At 41.0% G+C, this 19,659-nt stretch overlaps 1 protein-coding gene across 4 annotated transcripts in view; it reads right to left on the bottom strand.

The window, feature by feature from the left end:
- The window catches only part of PLCE1 (phospholipase C epsilon 1), a 350,498-nt gene that overhangs the window by 83,904 nt on the left and 246,935 nt on the right, over positions 1–19,659 (bottom strand). For all 4 annotated transcript variants that reach the window (XM_032136433.1, XM_032136449.1, XM_058436200.1 and 1 more), the window contains 3 exons: positions 15,942–16,200; positions 14,120–14,325; positions 3,405–4,080 (listed from right to left, as the gene is read on the bottom strand). In XM_032136433.1, the coding sequence (XP_031992324.1) occupies positions 3,405–4,080; positions 14,120–14,325; positions 15,942–16,200 (1,141 nt within the window). The remainder of the gene's footprint in view (positions 1–3,404; positions 4,081–14,119; positions 14,326–15,941; positions 16,201–19,659) is intronic.

Below are 19,659 nucleotides of genomic sequence, written 5' to 3' on the forward strand. Positions count from 1 at the left end.
TGCCTTAAAAAATATCCACACACTGTTACCTCTTGGCATATCTTTGCATATGACATTTTGAAGACCATTAAATTAATCTATATCCTTTGAATGAATCTTTTCCCCCCCCGTAAAGATAGCCAGAATCTGTTTTTTGCTTATAATCAAAGATATTTATCTGGTAATTCCATATTTAACTTTCTTAGCCTCCCAGAGCTCCGTCCAAATACCCAGGACTATGGGCCGTCAGTTCTGTCCATGATAACCTTGGGCCAAAGCTCAAGATATTGGTCTTTCCTCCACACCCCACATCAACATCTCTGCACAGTTTACTTTCTTGGATTTTCCTGTATTTTTCTAGGCTTCTCTACAAATGTTATTACTTCTTCTTGTCTTCTGTGTTATCTCTTGTTACTACTTCCATCAGGAGTACTCAAATACTTGTAGTATTTGAAAGTAACTTCACTTACATTTACTACATAAGGAAATTCTAATGTCAGAAAGATTATTTTCTATATAAGCACTTCCCAAACTAGGGATTAAAAAATCCTCTTATAGAGCTGTTAACAGAAGTTTGGAAAAACCCAAACAGTGTTTCACAAACTTCTTTAGCTTATAGGTAAATTTAAATAGTTTTTTTTTTAACTTTAGGGCATCTGAGAGAATTTAATTTTCTAAGAGGTATTATAAATCACCAATACAGATATTAAACATTAACAAAAGATTTGATCTTTTGTTCTCTGAGTACTAAGTTAGCATCTTTTTAGTGATCCCTGAGTCATTTTGGGAACTGGCTTATATGATGAGAAAATGATCAGTCCATTGGTCTTTCCAACTTTTTTCTTTTGAAAGAAATCTTGAGTGTCTGTTTCTAAGGCACGTTGCCTGACTTCATAAATGGCTCATGTAGAGAGAGCAGTGTCAAGGAATAACATCACCTATATTTCAGAAGTGGTTGAGGAGTATGAGCTGTTTTGCCTCTACACTGCAACATCTTGGTTCTGTGTAGCGGTAGTGGGGAAGGGTAGAGCTGTGTTTGCAGCTGGGTAGGACTGAGTCTTCTCTAAGTCACTTCTGTCTCTGTTCCAGCAGCAACTCTTACCTCTGCTGTTCGTGGTCTCAGCTGATGCCTCCTTCAGTAAAAGCTGAAGAGTGCTAGGGTAAATGAGAAACTAAGTACCTCTTATGTATTAATTCAGTTACCTATGCTATAAGCTTGAGAAGGAGACAAATGGAACAACCACATAGACTTTGTGACAGGAATTGTAATTGAGCTCAAACACTGGTCTATGTCCAGGTTTGATGAATTTTCCTGATTCTAGAAGGCCAAGGAATAGCTGTAATTAAAAACTGACATTCGCAATAGCTCCTGAAGACTTTTTTTTTTTTTTTTTTTTTCCAGCTGAGTACCCTGAAAGCTCCCTATGCCCTGTGGAGTACACAGGAGGCAGGTATTTTTTGTTTGTTTGTTTGAGACAGAGTCTTGCTCTGTCACCCAGGCTGGAGTGCAGTGGCATTATCTTGGCTCACTGCAACCTCCACCTCCCGGGCTCAAGCGATTCTCCTGCCTCAGCCTCATGAGTAGCTGGGATTACAGGTGCATGACTAATTTTTTGTATTTTTAGTAGAGGCGGGATTTTGCCATGTTGGCCAGGCTGGTCTCGAACTCCTGACCTCAGGTGATCTACCGCCTCAGCCTCCCAAAGTGCTGTGATTACAGGCATGAGCCGCCACACAGAGTCAGGTATTTTGTTTTACATTTTAGACGAGTTAACTAAAACTGGCTTTGTGCTGTGTAACATTAGGATAATTGTGTACATAGGCCTATCTGCTTATTAATCAATTAATCAAGTTAGTCACTCAGGATACAGTCTCTACTCATAATCATGACATGAGTGTAGGGAAAGAAGAAAGAAGGGGCATTACATGTGCCTTGTCTAACTTCCTGGGGCGAGAAATGTTTTTAATTGTCAGAAATGTATTAGAACTGTGACAAGTACATGAAATCAGCCATTTGAGTAGTTCAAGTGGTAGTTCTATTTGTTCTGTGACAATACAAAAGATATTTCTTTTTGCCATGAAGATAGAAAAGCAAAGAAAAACTGAGTACTTTGATACAACTCATTTGAGAATGACACTTCAAGTGTCATCTGCTTGTGGAGTTTAAGATTTCCAAGCAATCTGTACCCTCTTTTCCTCAAAGGATGCTACTCTGGTTATGCCTGTGTCTCTTCTCTCATTCAGCCCAGCCCTGTTGCCACGCTAAACTATAGTGTTAGAGTACCTGATAACATAGGGTTAATGAAAGACTAACTCACTCAATGTAAGCAGCTGACTGCGAGAAACTGCCCGCTAAGGGCTGCCGCCACTACAAACCTAATAAAGAAGAACTCCACATAAGAATCATCCCACATTTGGGAAAATTTCTTTCAACCTTAAAGAAATTAACCCCTCACCTCTACAATTAGGCAGCAATATGCAGTAAGTTAAAGAACTCTCCAAAAGTCACATAGCATGTTAGGAAATGAACCAGGATTTTAATTTCGATAGGGACAGTTTTCAATGTATCAGCCAGTCACTAACTAATAATAAAAGTATTTAGATAACAATGCTTTCCATTGAACCTTGAGTAAGTGAAAATGCTTATATTAACTGGTTTCTTTGCAGATGGGATAACTGCAATGACCCTGGGACTATTTTTATGTAGTATAATACAATATATAAATATGATACAAAATAAAAACAGTGACCAGGGTCATTACAGTTCTCCCATCTGCAAAGAAACCAGTTGACATAAGCATTTTTGCTTACTATAAAATCTAAGTAAAATGTATTTCATACAAAATACAAACAGGACCGCCTATGAGTGCAGACACTATTCTTCATACACATGAATTATACTGTGGCTTTACACATTTTTTTTTTTTTTTTCTTTCCTGAGACAGTCTCGCTCTGTTTCCCAGGCTGGAATGCAGTGGCGCGATCTTGGCTCACTGCAACCTCTGCTTCATGGGTTCCAGTGATTCTCCTGCCTCAGCCTACTGAGTAGCTGGGATTACAGGCATGTGCCACCATGCCCAGCAAATTTTTGTATTTTTAGTAGAGACAGGGTTTCACCATGTTGGCCAGGCCAGTCTCGAACTCCTGACCTTGGGTGATTCACCCAACTTGGCCTACCAAAGTGCTGGGATTACAGGCATGAGCCACAGCCTCAATTCTCACAGCCACCCTGTGAGCAGATGTTGTTATTATTTCCATTTTATAGAAAAGGGGATTGGGGTACCAAGAGGTTAAGTAAAAGCTGCCCAAGGTCACCACAGGTAGTAACTGTCAGAGCTGGGAGCATGAACCTGGTGGTCTGGTCACCAAGTGTGTGCTCTTGAGTATTACGCCAGTGAGGAAAGAGGGATGGCTGCACTCCTTACCTGATAGAGGCTGACGTACTGTTTCCGCAGCCACTGCTGTCTTTGGTCAGGGAATTTCCTCATCTTTCTCACAGCTCTAGTGAGTTCCAATAATCCACTGAAGAGCATTTTAGCTGTGTGCTTCGGTGCCACGAAGTGCAATAATCTGTTGTCCGTGGTCTGAAGCCCATAGAGCAGTGTCACACCAGTCTCTGACAGGAACATGCTACCCAGTTTGTTCTGAACACACACAGTGTGTATATCAATGCCAGGGTGGCCCATGTATACAGCCTTCACTGCAAAAAGATCCAAGACCCCTTCCGTCAGGCCACTTAATCCAGCATTGCCCAGTAGTGGGAATTTTCCAGGCTCAGCTGTGTTATTAAGTACACCAAGTTTTGCTTTAGTGCTGGCTGGGGAGGCAGTTGTGGGCTTTACCCAGGTCAAGGTGCTATTGTCGGGCTGAAGCTGGAGGAAGCAGCGGGCAGAGAGGTGTGTGTCCTGGTCGTAGTGGATGACCGTGGCCCCCTGCAGCAGGAACTGGTGCACATCGGCTTGGATGGACAGCACGTACCAAGGGATGAGCTCCGTCCCGTGGGCGAAGGCCTTCTGTGAGTCCTCTGAACCATGAGAGTCATATTCTTTGGATTGCTCAAAGATGTCATTGTCTGAATCCAACAAATCTCCAATTATAAACCTTAAGGAAAGAAACACCAATTTCGTTTGTCTTATAATCAAAAGTGAGAACAACCCAAAGACATTTTCACTGACACTGGGCTTTATTTTTCATCCCACTATGAATTCAAATTAGCATAGGAAATACAAAATACTAAATAGCACACAGTAACTTCTAATAACCAAGGCCGGGTGTGGTGGCTCACGCCTGTAATCTCAGCACTTTGGGAGGCCGAGGAGGGTGGACCACTTGAGTCCAGTAGTTCAAGACCAGCCTGGCCAACATGGTGAAATCCCATCTCTACTAAAAATACAAAAATCAGTCAGGCATGGTGGCATATGCCTGTAGTCCCACCTACTTGAGAGGCTGAGGCAGGAGAATTGCTTGAACCCGGGAGGTGGAGCTTGCAGTGAGCTGCGATTGTGCCACTGCACTCCAGCCTGGGCGACAGAGTGAAAAAAAAAATTTTTGAGTAATTTTTTATAACTGTATTCTAATATTCTTTATAACTGTATTATTATCTTTAGCAAGGTATCTGACCATAAGCATAAAAAATCTACTAGATGAGTTATTGTATTTTTATTCTCAACAATAATCTTCATTATGTATTAGTTTTCCCTCTTGTGTCAGGAACTGTGTTAAATACTTTATGTACATTTTTTGTACTAAATCCAATCTACCTGCAAGGTAAGTTTTATTATTCTTTTTCTACCTATGAGGAAACCAAGGTTCAAAAAGGGAAAGTAATTTGTTCAAGGTAACCCATCTCAGAAGACGCCAAGCCAAGGTTAGATTTTGGTCTAACTTTATACCTGGAATTTTCATTGTTAGGCTTGTTTGCCTTCAGTTAAATCATAAACACAAGCATGATCTGAATATACTGGGGCTAAAGTAGGTAAAAACAAGACTTAATAGGCTGGCTTGAGAAGTACCTCTGTTAAAAATAAAATACAATTAGTTCAAAGATACTCCTTGGAAAGAAAGTAGGCAGATTGCTTGAGCCCAGAAGTTTGAGACCAGGCTGGGCAACATGGTGAGATCCCATCTCTACAAAAAATACACACATTAGCTGAGTATGGTGGCATGCCTCTAGTCCCAGCTACTCAAGAGGCTGAAGTGGGAGGATTGCTGGAGGCTGGGAGGTAGAGTCTGCAGTGAGCTATGATGGCATCATTGCACTCCAGCCTGGGCAATAGAGCAAGACCCTGTCTCAAAAAATAAAAATAAATGAAATTTAAAAAGGACACTCCTTGGGAAATATAGTCACGGTGGCCAGATAAGCATAACAGTTCTCCTGGACTCAACCTTAGATTTCTACTCTCTCTCTGCATGTGTGTAGGTATACACAGAAAAGACTAGTCTGCATAGAAAATTTAGCACGTTCCCTCCACTGAGTCAGGAACCTGGATTATTTGAGCCAAGAGGATCAGGGAGCAGTGAAGGCAAGCGATTGCTTCTTTTTTACACGGCCACCTTGGCAGGAACCTGCCCAAGAGTCTCATTCTTTTCAGAGCATAGGAAGTTGTTAGTTCTCAGTAAACTATCGCAAGGACAAAAAACCAAACACCGCATGTTCTCACTCATAGGTGGGAATTGAACAATGAGAACTCATGGACACAGGAAGGGGAACATCACACTCCAGGGACTGTTGTGGGGTTGGGGGAGGGGGGAGGGACAGCATTAGGAGATATACCTAATGCTAAATGACGAGTTAATGGGTGCAGGAAATCAACATGGCACATGGATACATATGTAACAAACCTGCACATTGTGCACATGTACCCTAAAACCTAAAGTATAATAATAAAAAAAAAAAGAAAAAAGATCAAGGTTTCTGCTATTTGGTCCACAGACATCACCAGCAAAGTAGTGAGTAAAATTGTGAAGGAGCTAGTACATAGGCTGGCCCACGCGTCTCCGGGAAGGAAGCCTCTCATGCTCAGGAGACACTTGGGCCACCTACTGCCTCTTGATGAGGCAACGACAGTATCATGGGGCTTGTTGATACTCCTCAGTTTAGACTGTGGTCCCTCAACAAGATTACCATTCTTGCTTTCAAACAGCAGGTTCTACCTCCTTGCCCCACACGTGGATCTTCTTTTAAAAAAAGTCTACCAGAAATATTGAATTTTAGTGTCTCACAAATCTGATGGTGAAAAAATCCATTTCAGAGCCCCATACCAGAAATAACCAAAAGTCCAGCAACAATAAAACGTATGCATAGATTTTGGTGTATTCATGCAATGTAATTCTGTACAGCAATGAAAATGAATAAGCAATAGCTAACTACATGGAATAACACAAATTTTAAGCAAGACACACAAGAATACATATGGTATGTGTTTGTGATACATAAATACATACATTTCTGTAAATGTCAATTTCAAAACCAGGCAAAACTATACTGTACTATTTAGGAATGCATATTAGTAGAAAAACTACAGAGAAAAACAAGATGTTATTGTAAAACTTATAATAGTAGTTTTCTCTAGGGGGAGGCTGGTAATAATTGGGAAGGGAAATAAGAAGTTTAGGGGTGCTGGCAATGTTCTAACCCTGGATGCTAGTTATGCTCAGTCACCTGATAATTATTCAAATACATTGTTTTGATAAACTTTTAATTTTAGGATAGTTTTAGATTTATAGAAAATTCCAAAGACAGTATACCTCACACAAAAATTTCCCTATTAACATCTTACATTTGTCTGATACATGTGTCATAATTCGTGAACAAATCCTAACACATTATTACTAATTAAGGTCCACACTTTATTCAGATTTTCTTAGTTTTTAATGTCCCTTTTCTCTTCCAGGATCTCCCATTACATTTACTTGTCAGGTCTCTTTAGGCTCCTCTTGACCATGAGGGTCTCTCCTTGTTTTAGGTGCTCTTGACAGTTTGGAGGAGTACTGCTCAGGTATTTTCTCGAAGGTCCCTCAGTTAGGACTTGGCTGATATTTTTTCCATAAGTAGATGCAGGTTATGGGTTTGGGGAGGGAAGACCATAGAGGTAAAGTATCATTCTTATCACATCATATTGAGGGCACCCACTACCAACATGTCTCCTCCCTGGTGATACTGATCACCTGGCTGAGGACCTGTGTGTCATGTGCCACTGTACAGTTACTATTATTAACTCATTTCCATACTCTACTCTTTGGAAAAAAGTCACCATGCCCAGCTCACTCTTAAGGAGTGGGAAGTTATGTTGCACTTCCTTGAGGGTGCAGAATCTACCTAAGTTATTGGGAATTCTTTTGCACAAAAGATGGATCTCTTCTCCCCCATTTGTTTATTTATCATTTACACATATCATTTACTTATACCAGTATGAGCTCATGAATATTAATTTAATACTTTGGGTGATTTATAATGTGATAGTACTTTATTTATTTTGTTGCTGTGGCCATTGGGAGCTCTTCCAGTTGGCTCTTGTATTCCTTTCACAGCTCCCATCACTGTGTGTTTCTTTTGAGAACTTCCTTACTACAACATGCTCCAGGCTCATCTTGTATATTTTCTGCCGCAGTCCTAGAATCAGCCTCTCTAGGAGAAACCTTGCCTCCCTTTATTGAAGAATGGTATTAGAAACCAAGATCTGGGCCATGCGCAGTGGCTCACACCTGTAATCCCAGCACTATGGGAGGCCAAGACAGGTGAATCTCTTGAGGCCAGGAGTTCAAGACCAGCCTGGCGAACATGGTGAAACCCCGTCTCTACTAAAAATACAAAAATTAGCCAGGTGTGGTGGCAGGCACCTGTAGTCCCAGCTACTTGGGAGGCTGAGGCACAAGAATTGCTTGAACTTGAGAGGCTGAGCGTGTAGTGAGCAGTGAGCTGGCACTGTGCCACTGCATTCCAGCCTGGGCAACAGAACACGACTCTGTCTCAAAAAAATAAAAAATAAAACAACAAAAACAAAAAAAACCACAAGATCTGGGGTTATATGATATTTTATGCTCTTTTCCTAATGTTACTTCATAATAAAAAGTGAAATAAGAAAAAAAATCATTTGTGTCTTATTTAGCTCCATCCCTCTGAAATTGCTCTTGGTAACACTGGAAAACCAATACTTATGTCCTCTTACACAATGGCTTCATATATGCCTGCTGCAGTCATCCTGGGTTTAATGTTAAACATCACCACCTGTTTCCTGTGTGACCTCATCAAAACACTCAACTTCTCTGAGCCTCATTATTAGATGGCAAAAAGACAATGCTCATCTCATAGAATAATGGTGAAGATCAAATAAGACAACAGTTGGAAAGCACTTAGCACAGTGCCTGTCTTTGTAAAGTACAATTATTAAATATAGGAAGACCAATTCCTTGCACTTTTCCTTTCTCACTTCCTCTTCTCTAGGCTACCTCAGCCCAGCCCAGTCGTTCCTCTAGAGGCGCTTTTTGTTAGTTTTGGAGAAGGAGTCTTGCTCTGTCGCCCAGGCTGGAGTGCAGTGGCACAATCTCAGCTCACTGCAACCTCCACCTCCCAGGTTCAAGCAATTCTCCTGCCTCAGCCTCCTGAGTAGTTGGGATTACAGGTGCCTGCCACCACACCTGGCTAATTTTTGTATTTTTAGTAGAGACAGGGTTTCACCATCTTGGCCAGGCTGGTCTTGAACTCCTGACCTTGTGATCCACCTGCCTTAGCCTCCAAAAGTGCTGGGATTACAGGGGTAAGCCACCATGCCCAGCCGAGGGGCTTTCTTATGGGACCATTTCCACATTCTCCTTGTCCTACTTCTTGTTGTTAAGAGCAAAAAGGATTCAATTGGTGAGTGTTAGTACCCATTAAAATACAACATGTAAATTTGGACATAGAACTTCTGATTTTAATTTAGCAAGATAAATGGTGTTTTCCATATTCCATTTAAGTTCTGAGTTAAGTCAAGCATGTTCCAGTGAAATACTACAAGCATTATAAAAAAATAGTGTCTGGAAAGAAAAATTATAAGGCTTTTCTGGAGCCTGTTTCTGCTGCTCAGAGATGATGTAAGCTGGGACAGAGGGGACGCTGTCTTTCTTGGCGTCAGTTTTTATTTTAGAATGAAAAAAAGAACTAATGCCAGATGGTAATAATTCCATTAAAAAGCAATCTTCCAGGGACTAATGCTCAAAATAAAATTGACAATTGTTTGTAATGAAATAAGTTCATTTCAAGCAGGAAACTAGTAGCTTTTGTCTCTTAGATGATATAGTGAATGTTATGCAATTTTGTGCCTGATTCTCTTAGAAGATAATTTCCTGAGAGTTTACAAGAAGGGATAAGGTGGAATGTTAAGACTTATTTAGGAACTAAATGATGTTAACCGAAGATCAAAGATGTGGTTTATCAGCAACGAAACTACCTTGTCAAACTCAGGTTGTATGCCTTAAGGAGAGGACGAAGGAGTAAAAATAGAAGAAAGGTTTTTATCCTGCTCCTAAAGAGCTTCCATGGTATCCTTCAGTTAGAAACCACAGACAGATAAATACTTGTCTAATGTTCCCTGATGAAAATTTTACACTGGGTGATCAACTGGTATTTGTTAACCTGGTTAAATATTTTCTTTGTAAGGGTTCGTTTGCCTCCTGCCAATTAAATATAATCCCTTGAACGTGAATCGCCACGTGATAAACAAGCGTGAATTTAATTTTTTAAGATAGAAGTAAATCTATGTCCTTTCCAAAGGACTTGCTACAGCTGTTCCAATAAAATCTAGCGTTTTTAATGCTCTCTTCTGGAAAATGTTGCTTTTAATTAACCTAGCACCTTCCTTGACTATAAGCATTCTCTTATTATATCTGAGTAGTTTGTGGGTTTTGGAACCAGTCTGCCTGAATTTAAATCCTGGCCCTGCTAGCTATGAGAGTAAAATAGAACTGTTGTGAAGATTAAATAATTTAATATATGGAAAGAATTTAGAGCAGTGTTTGCTTAAAGATAGGCTCTCAATAAACATTAGCATCTTAAATATTGCTAATATTGTTGTCTGGCTTGAGTTTAAGTTAGTATCATAAAACAAAGACATCCACACAAATAGAGCTTCTCTGTAAAAATGGTGTCCAAGTTTCAAGTTGGGATTTAAGTGAGAAACAAGCCTAAGGTGAATGTTGTGCAGATAGTGGGAAAATGGCCTTTGTTACAAATCACAGACACAAGATGGGTCTGAGGTGTTGGCCAAAGAAGCAGAAAGAGAGAGAAATACAGGATCCCAGGTATCCCCAGCAAAGCCAGAGAGTGAGACTGTATGAAGGTCTGGGCTGGGCTGAGGCAGCTGTTGCAGATAAAGGATGTTGTGTGTTGGGCGTTGATAAGGTTGAGGCCTGTCTGCATCTTACCCTGTGGAGAGTAACTGATTTCCTATCATTTAATGATTTGGGGCATCCACATGCATACATGTGTGTGTGTGGTTAATCCTGGTAACTATTATCTTTTCTCAGATATTCTACTTTCTTATGCTTAGCTTTTTTTCCTATCCCTGTGGGGTTGGATTATCATCTAGGCGCGTCTCTAACGAGGCTATTGAGGTAGAAGGACACAGAAAATACCTCTTTGCAGTAAGGGAGAGGAGGATGACTGAGGATTGCTTCTGAAATGGTGATTACTGCCAAGGGTGTCCACACCTAAGTGCTGGAGCCTCCTGTATTAGTCCATTTTCATACTGTTATAAAGAACTGCCCGAGATTGGGTAATTATAAAGGAAAGGTTTAATTAACTCACGGTTCAGCATGGCTGGGGAGGCCTCAGGAAACTTACAATCATGGTGGACAGTGAAGGGGAAGCAGAAGGTGAAGCCTTGCTGCACCCTCTTCACAAGGTAGCAGGAAAGAGAATGAACGCAGGAGGAACAACCACACACTTATAAAACCATCAGATCTCATGAGAACTCACTATCGTGAGAACACATGGGAGAAACCGCCCCCATGATTCAATTACCTCCACCTGGTCTCTCCCTTGACACGTGGGGATTGTAGGGATTACAAATCAAGATGAGAGTTTGGTTGGAGGCACAGCCAAACCATATCACCCTCAGAACTTCAGCTTGGCATTTTAAGGGTGTGATACACACATTAATCATGATAGCCACCATCTATATTGGCACTTATAGTGTGCCGTGCATTTTGCTTAATTTATAATCCTCACAAAAACCCTATCAAGTAGTATTGTCATTTCCAGTTTACAGATGACAAAACTGAGGCTTAGTAAGATTCAGCTACCTACCTAGGTGACAGAAATAGTAAGAGGTGGTGTCAAAATTCAGTCCCAGGCAGTGTGACTGGAAGGTTTGAGTTCTTAATCAGCTCAAGCAGCTTCCATTGTAGGTTTCTGTCATCACTTACTTATATCTAATTTTTCCAAATGTACAAATCCTTCTTAAGGTGCAGTATGCCAAAGAGGGTCAACAATATTGAAAATGATGACAATAAGAACTTGCAGCTCCTATATGACGCTATACTCGTCTCTACACACCTTCATACTCCTCATTTCTATTTCCCAACAATGGTGCCACATGCTACTCTTAGGTCTCCATGCCTCTATATGTTTTTAAACATACAAACGCATAGATTATTTATTCTTTATGCTGGTAAATAAAAAAGTAATTATTAATAAGCATTATAATTCATATGAAATGTAATTGGAGTGCTTTCAGAATTCAGATGTTCCTAATCTTCAGGAGTTAGACATAAAAAGAGGCTAAGGGTTAGCCCCTCTACAATCAAAAGAAATGCCTTAAGCTTTGCAGGACAAAGGATCCTCCCCTGTGACTGAACACATGGTCAGGCTCATGACCCAGCTCTACTGTTTATTAGTCAGACAAGTGACTTCAGCTCGCTAGGTACAACTACTTCATCTGTACAGAAGTTAGACAAGCCTACTTGAAGACCCCATTGACATTTCAAGATTTTTTCAACCCAATTTCCTTCCTGCTGAGATCTTGAAGTTTGTTTTTTGTTGTTGTTGTAGACACAAGGTTTCACCATGTTGCCCAGGCTGCTCTTGAATTCCTGGACTCAAGTGATCTACCTGCCTTGGCCTCCCAAAGGGCTGGGATTACAGGCATAAGCCACCGGGCCCAGCCAAAAGAAATCTTGAACATTTTATAATCATTTTTTGAGATTTCTATGAGTGTTTCTAGTGGTTTTCTGGCAGGAGTAGCTGTGAGGTTTGGGAAGAATTATAAGAGCACCCTGTAGGTGGGGTAAACCAAAGGACCATGAGATTGTCCCTTCTTTCTTTGCTGTAGTTTTCACAGGGCTGGTGGTTGCCAAGTGAACAGGGGCTAGAGGTTGCTGTTTGTAGAGTCTCTGTTTCAGCCAGATCAACAAAGCATAGTTCCTATGGGCTTTTCAATCTGCACATCTTTGGCACACATAACCCTGCACTGGATAAAACATGCAGCTCTCAATCAGGAATGGATTCCCAAGTCCCAGCAGATGGCCACAGAAATAGTGCTTGCTGATCTGGTTTTGGTGAATTCTATTAAACAGTCCCACCACCCAACTTGTGTTTTGAGCTTCCTTTCAGAGTAGCAGTCACTTGAGGTAAAGAAGCTATCACTGGCACTTAGGTACACAAGTTTCAAAGTGAGGATTTCAATATGACTTCACAGGTTTTATAAAAGAAATATTTGCATTTTTGTGTTTTTCTCCTCTTCTAAGAGTGCTTGCAGCAGGGCTTGGAAAATGGGCAGTGGAAGAGAAATGTTCTTAGGATGTACGTGATAAAATGATTAGGAAAAAGACAAGAGACTGTGGAGAAAATTAGAGACAAAAATTTCATAATAGGTGAAAATGATGCAAGAAAGTTACCACTTGAAGAACTTCAAGGGAAAGGAAAGGATAGTCTAGGGGTCTGACACTCAGTAAAAGTGGCAGTCCTGAAGGTGTTTTAGAAAGGTCAAATGACATACACACACAGTCCCAGATGAAGGTTATTATAAAAAGAGCCATATGAAATTCATTATTTTATCTATTCCTATCTGATGTATCCTAGCCTTAACAGTAGAATTTAAGGAAGGAATTTCAGCCAGATCCAGTATGAGGAGAAGGCATTCTTCTCCCAAGCATCTGTTTAATTTTTCTTACAAATATTGTGAAACTTATAATGAATTGTGATTTCCTCTTTCCTTTGACTGCTAGGAATCTCAGAACAAAATTTAGTCACTGTATAGACTATATAGTATACATTTTTGTATGTTTTATTTTCTCCTATTCTTATTTTTCTTTTCTTTAATATCCTCAATTATTCATAGTTATTCTTAAAAGCATCTACAAAATCTTTTGTTGGAAGAAATAGATATATACATAGATGCCGAGAGAGAGAGAGAGAGAGAGAGAGATTAAGAACTTAAACGGCTCTGAGAGGCTTTCTGTGCAGATGGGATTATTTGTAGATGGTATTCTCTCTATATATAGATTGCCACTAATGTTAGCAACCTGTTAAGTGAAAAATCTTTGAAATAATCTCTGAGAAGCTGGAATTACTGAACAATTTAAAAACCTGCAGATGCCTTGTGTGTGTAGGGTTAATTGTAACACACCTTACAAAGCAGCGTTTCTCAAACTGAGATCATTAGCCCTCAACTTAGAATCACCCAGAGGTTGGGAGAGGTAAAAATACTGATTTCTAGGTATCACCTAGACCTAACTAAGTCAGTAGATTTGATTTAAAAATATCTTAATACCCACTCTAGTACCCCACCCAAGAATTAAAAAAACCACTGTTACAAAAACTAGGAAATAAAAGATCACAGCTCTCCTCCTGAAATTTAATGTGTTGAATTCTTAGAAATGGCAGGATAGCTCTAGGTTTTTTTTTTTGTTTTTTTTTTTAAAGGGGTAACAGATGGTAAGAAGTTAAATTATGAGCAATAATGTTAGAACAAAGCAGCAAAATGAGAAAGGTAAACGTGAATTTGGAATTGGTAAGGTTTGAAGATAAAGAAGTGTGGCTTAATGATAAAAGTGGCAGGTTTTGATGAGGTGTCCATCTGAAACTAAGCTGAAGTAGGAAACAACTCATCAACAGGAAAAAAGAAGACATGAGCATTCCTCACTTTTAACGTGTAAAACTTACTGCCATCGGCTTTTATCCTTCAAGGAGCTTTTCCTGGAGCTGTTTCCTTCACTGGGGCTGTCCTCCTCGTCCGTCTCCAGACTTCGACTGCAGCTCCGGATGACCTGAAAGATGCTGTTGACAGTGGACTCCTTCTCCGAATTCTTTAAGCCATTTTGTCCCACTCGTTGTAAGAAATTATCTTGTCCGCTGTAATCTGCTACAAACTACAGAAAAATATATCGAGAATTTGCTATTGCAACTTAATATGCCTGGATAACCTACTTGGCTAGGGAAATGAAATCATAAAGTAATAAATAATGGCATTTGTGCCTATTTTATGGGAAAGAAAACAAGAGCCTCCAGGAAAAACATTTTTTCATTTCACCACATGAAATATCAAAACTCACTCTTGTTTCCACTGAGACAACTTTAATCCCTCTAGGAATCAACACTCCACTTCAAATTTAAAACAAAAAAAATATTATTTCAGGGCTCCCTAAGGAGAAGATTAGCCAATTTGCAGAGGACGGGCATGGTTATTTTATCCTTATAGTGAGAATTGAGAAAAACCATGAGTAAAGTATGCTATTCTACGGAACCAGATAAAATGACTGGGCCCAAGCAAAACTCTTAGAAGAGGTGATGTGTTGCTTTATCACTCATGTGTTCTATAATAACACAGTGGCTTCTTCCTGCTTTTTAAGCTCTAAAAGCCTTATTGTTCATACAGTTGATCAGGAAGCTTCTCTCATCAGAGGTGAGAGCTGTGTCTGGGATAAGAGATGTGGAGTTCCCTCTTCTTAAGACATGAGGAAGCTGGAGTGGTGTGGCCTGGGAGGCTTCCTTTAAGCTTTCTCCTCCATTTCTTGCCCTTTTATCCTAGCTCATAACCCAGAGAGATGCCGGTGGTGTTGCCTGTACCTGTAAGGAGCTCTTAAGTCTTTCTGATATCAGGCGATGCATTTGCTCCCAGGTAACACAAAAGAGGCTGAAGGTTGAGAAGAGTCTTCCCACTCCATGGAGAAGGCGTGTACATGACTGTGTGTGTGTGTGTGTGTGTGTGTGTGTGTGTGTGTGTGTGTGTGAGAGAGAAAGGTCAGTAGTAGGTTCTGTCATCATGGAAGGAATGATCCTAGATTTGGGTTTGGTCTCAGGTAAGGGACTTCTCAAAATCTCCATAAAGTTCTTTCCATTTTAGTCACTTCTTTCATTTTTAAACACCTTAGAGGGAGTTTCCTTATCTTTTCCCTCCAGTTTCTCAACTCCTCTTCTCTCCAATGCCCAATGCCTTGGGTCAAAGCTCACACTATCCCTTCTGCTCTGGGAATCAGGAACAGGAGGCAACGGATCTGGGAGAAACGAGGCTCTGGGGATCAGGAGCCTGGAGCTTGTCTCTAGATGCGTCTCCAGGCTCTCCAGCATTTTCCCACAAAGGATGAAAAGAAAGCAGTGTTGACTTCCCCTCTTTTTTCTTCCACTGATGTGGAAAACTTAATACTCTCATTTGACTTTCTTCATCCCTGCATCCAGACGTTCCCACCCAATAAGAAAAACCTGTTGATCTTTAAAAACCATCAGAAAACAACACTCTTTTTGACTTGTACTTACATATTAAACCTAATACATTAAAACTAACTTCACAATACTGTGTCCCACACAGTGCTAGTTGGCATTCTTTTCTACAGAACTTCCAAGGATCTATGTGCTACCCAGAAACGATATAACAACTATTAACCCTGTGTTCAATCAGTGATCATTTCTTTGGTGAGCACAGACAGGGCCTGATGAGACAGCCAGCAACGGTGGCTCTTCAGGCCACGATGATTCTGAAAGGCCTTACCTCTAAAGTTTCTTCTTGGGAATTGTACCGTGGGCAAAGCTTCATGAGGCCGGAGGCACCGTCAAGCACTTCACAGAGCTCCTTCAGAAACACCCCACAGAACGGAACCACCTTACAGCCAGGGATGTGCAGGGCACGTGTCACCACCTTTCTGTACTCACAAGAGGACTCATGTTGGGCCATAGCATCCTTCAGGCTCCTCATGGTCTCAATATCAGACTGATCCATGAACTGCCACATTTTTAAAACTTTTCTTGACCTATTGCAAGTAAATGACATTTTTTAGACTGAAGGAGAAATAGTATAGTTTACAGCAAGGAGCCTAAATTCCATACAAATTCATTCTTTTTACCAAGTTTTTTTTTTTTTTTTTTTTAGGTGGAGTCTCACTCTGTTGCCCAGGCTGGAGTGCAGTGGCGCAATCTCGGCTCACTGCAACCTCTGCCTCCTGGGTTCAAGCAGTTCTCCTGCCTCAGCCTCCCTAGTAGCTGGGATTATAGGCGCATGCCACTATGCCTGGCCAATTTTTATATTTTTAGTAGAGACGGGGTTTCGCCATGTTGGCCAGGTTGGTCTCAAACTTCTGACCTTAGGCGATCCACCTGCCTCGGCCTCTCAAAGTGCTGGGATTACAGGCATGAGCCACCGCGCCCAGCCCCAGGTATTCTTTACTTGTTAATATTTACGTAGGGTTCCTATCCCCACCTACTTCCCCAGATAATATGAATAATACTTTTGTAAATTGAAACTAAAAATTAAATAGGACAGATACAAACACAAATAGGCATATGGGACACGTTAGTTATGGAAGCTGGGCACTGAATGTAGGTTTGAGTTTTTCTGGCAGCTATGGCCAAAAGGGGAAAGTAGAGGGTAACATGGTTTGTACAGATATTGGTGGAGGAGGACTGCCTGGGGAAACTTGGCCCATTTGGCCCTCTTGATCTTTTAAATATTACTCTTGGATTAATCCAGACCCTTAGTGATCAACATGAAGCCCATTGTTTTCACCTCTTCTGTAGAATTGACTTTTACTGAATCAAGCTTTGACATGAAGCCACCAGCCCATTTTGGGGGACCTTGTTGTAAAGTACTATTTGCATAACAGGATGTTAAGTGGGACTTTCCCTATTCTGAAACTCCTGCTGAGACCCACAGATGACAATGCACCACACCTTCTAAAGAGAGGCCCTCACAAGGTGTTACCTGACCTGCTTTGCCCACAGTGGTCTCCCATTCTCCTTCAGCCCATGCAGGGAAAGTGGATCTGAGCAGATAGCTTGGGAATATTTCTCTGGAGGGAATTGTGGGAGAGCTCACCTTTCTGTGAGAGGACGAAGTCACCCCAAGTGCAGGGGGCATTAAGTGAATTCCCTGGGGACACTGACCTGTGTCCCGGGCAGTCTGTAGATCACGTGAACCTAAAGATTTAAGGCTAGCTGGAGCTGCCTGATGGCAAAGGGAGAGAGGATTCCAGTAGATATGTCCTGTGCTTGCAGAGTTGGGAGGGCAACATGCTGACTATTTCCTGTGAGTCAGGAGGGGATACTGTGCAAAGAGATGGGGCTCGAGCTGTCTTGAAGGGTCTGCCTGCCAAATGAGGTGACTCTAGCAGAAAGGGCCTGTGAGGACAGGACCCTGGGAGGTGAGGAATAAGAGGTTGACCAGAGGGTACACTGCATTTTGCTAGGTAATTGTGCAGTGGGGAGGTGGAAAAAATTAGAGAGTAACTAGTAAGAAAACCTAAAAGCACCCTCCATTGGTCTCTGTGAGGGCACCAAGGCCAGATTAAAACTGCCCCATTAAGTAAGACTCTGTGCTCCCTCTATCCCCATCCTTTTCCCTCTCCTCTCCTGTCCACTTTTTTTCTGCAGACACCCAGTTGCAGGGAAAAGGAAGAAAAAAGATAAACTCTATCTTCCTCACTACTACAAGTCTCTGAGACTGGTTGGGTTGTGAAACGTAAGGAAGAGAAGAAGATATATATTGAATGAGATATTAAAATTTTGATTTAGATTAACTGGATTACAAAATCACTGTGTAATATATAAGACATCCAAAGACATAAAGAAGTACAACATGACAAACATCCATGTGCCAATCTCTCAGTTTAAAAAATCAAACATCAACAATGTGCTTGAGGCCCTAGTGTATTCCTCCAAGAGCACATACTCTATTCTTCCCTCACCAGACAAGACCACCACTGGGACTTTGGGGTTCTCCTTTCCTTAAAATTCTTAATACTTTTCCAACGTATGCATATATCACTAAGCAAGTTACAGAATTGTGTATTTTTAAACTTTATGTAAATAGTATCACATGGTAGGTAGTCTTAGACCAGGGGTCCCCACCCCTGGGCCGCAGACCAGTACTGGTTCATGGCCTGTTAGGAACTGGGCTGCACAGCAGGATATGAGCAGCGGGCAAGCAAGCATTACAGCTTGAGCTCTGCCTGCTGTCAGATCAGCAGTGGCATTAGATTCTCATAGGAGCACAAACCCTACTGTGAACTGTGCATGTAAGGGATCTAGGTTGCACGCTCCTTATGAGAATCTAATGCCTGATGATCTGAGGTGGAACAGTTTCATCTGAAAACCATCTGCCCCCACCGCCACACCCCGAGTCTGTGGAAAAATTGTCTTCCATGAAACTGGTCTCTGGTGCTAAAAAGGCTGGGGATCCCTGTTTTAAACAACTTGCTTTTTTTTTTTTTATACAGCCTTAAGTTTGCAAGACTCATTCATATTCAAGAGCATAGGAGAATGAGATTTTGTGTTAACTGGGAAAGTGACTGGAAAAGCTACAGGATCTCTCAAGTAGCATAATCCAGGGTTGGGGGAGGGAGAGCTGGTTGGAAGCTTTGAAAGGCAATCAAATCAGGAAAGTAAAAGCATTTTATGATTTCATCCCACTAAATCCAGCTTGTCCTATAACTGGATTCTCATAAGACAGAATTCTTTTTTGGGGAATGAAGTGGAGGTTACAAACAAATGAAGTGAATGAATGAATGAGACATGGTTCTCACTGGTTTCTTATTGTGTGAGTAATGGAGGAGTTATGGTTCACTTGGGGGCAAAGGGCAAACTTCAGCAAAGATCAATTCTTTATTGTTGAATTGATAATTGACACTATTTTTAAAACTTTTATTCATCTTTATGATTATAAAGATACTACTCATTGTAGAAAATCTAGAAAATATCAAAAATATAGAAAACCCACTTACAATTCTACCGTACACAGACATTAGGTATATTTCCTTCCAGTATTTATTCTATTCTTGTCTATATGGGTATATAAATATTGCTGAGGTTATTAGGGATAGACAGTTTTGTTCTCAGATAGATTCATGTATTATGTGTCTCCTGCTTTCCAATGATATAAAAACTTTTCAGGCCAGGTGCAGTGGCTCATGCCTGTAATCCCAGCACTTTGGGAGGCTGAGGCAGGGGAGATCACTTGAGGCCAGGAGTTCCAGACCAGCCTGGGAAACACAGAAAGACTCCATCTCTAAAAAATTTTTTTAAAATAGCCATTGTGCTGGTACACTCCTTGTAGACCTAGCTACTTGGAAGCCAAAGTGGGAGAATTGCTTGAGCCCAGGGTAAGAGGTTACAGTGAGCTATGATCTTACTCCTGCACTCCAGCCTGGGTGACAGAGTAAGATCTTATCTCTTAAAAATTTGTTTTTTACCTCATGCCTGTAATCCTGGCACTTTGG

The sequence above is a fragment of the Hylobates moloch genome, unplaced genomic scaffold (assembly GCF_009828535.3).
Source record: "Hylobates moloch isolate HMO894 unplaced genomic scaffold, HMol_V3 SCAFFOLD_3, whole genome shotgun sequence".
Classification (NCBI taxonomy): domain Eukaryota; kingdom Metazoa; phylum Chordata; class Mammalia; order Primates; family Hylobatidae; genus Hylobates; species Hylobates moloch.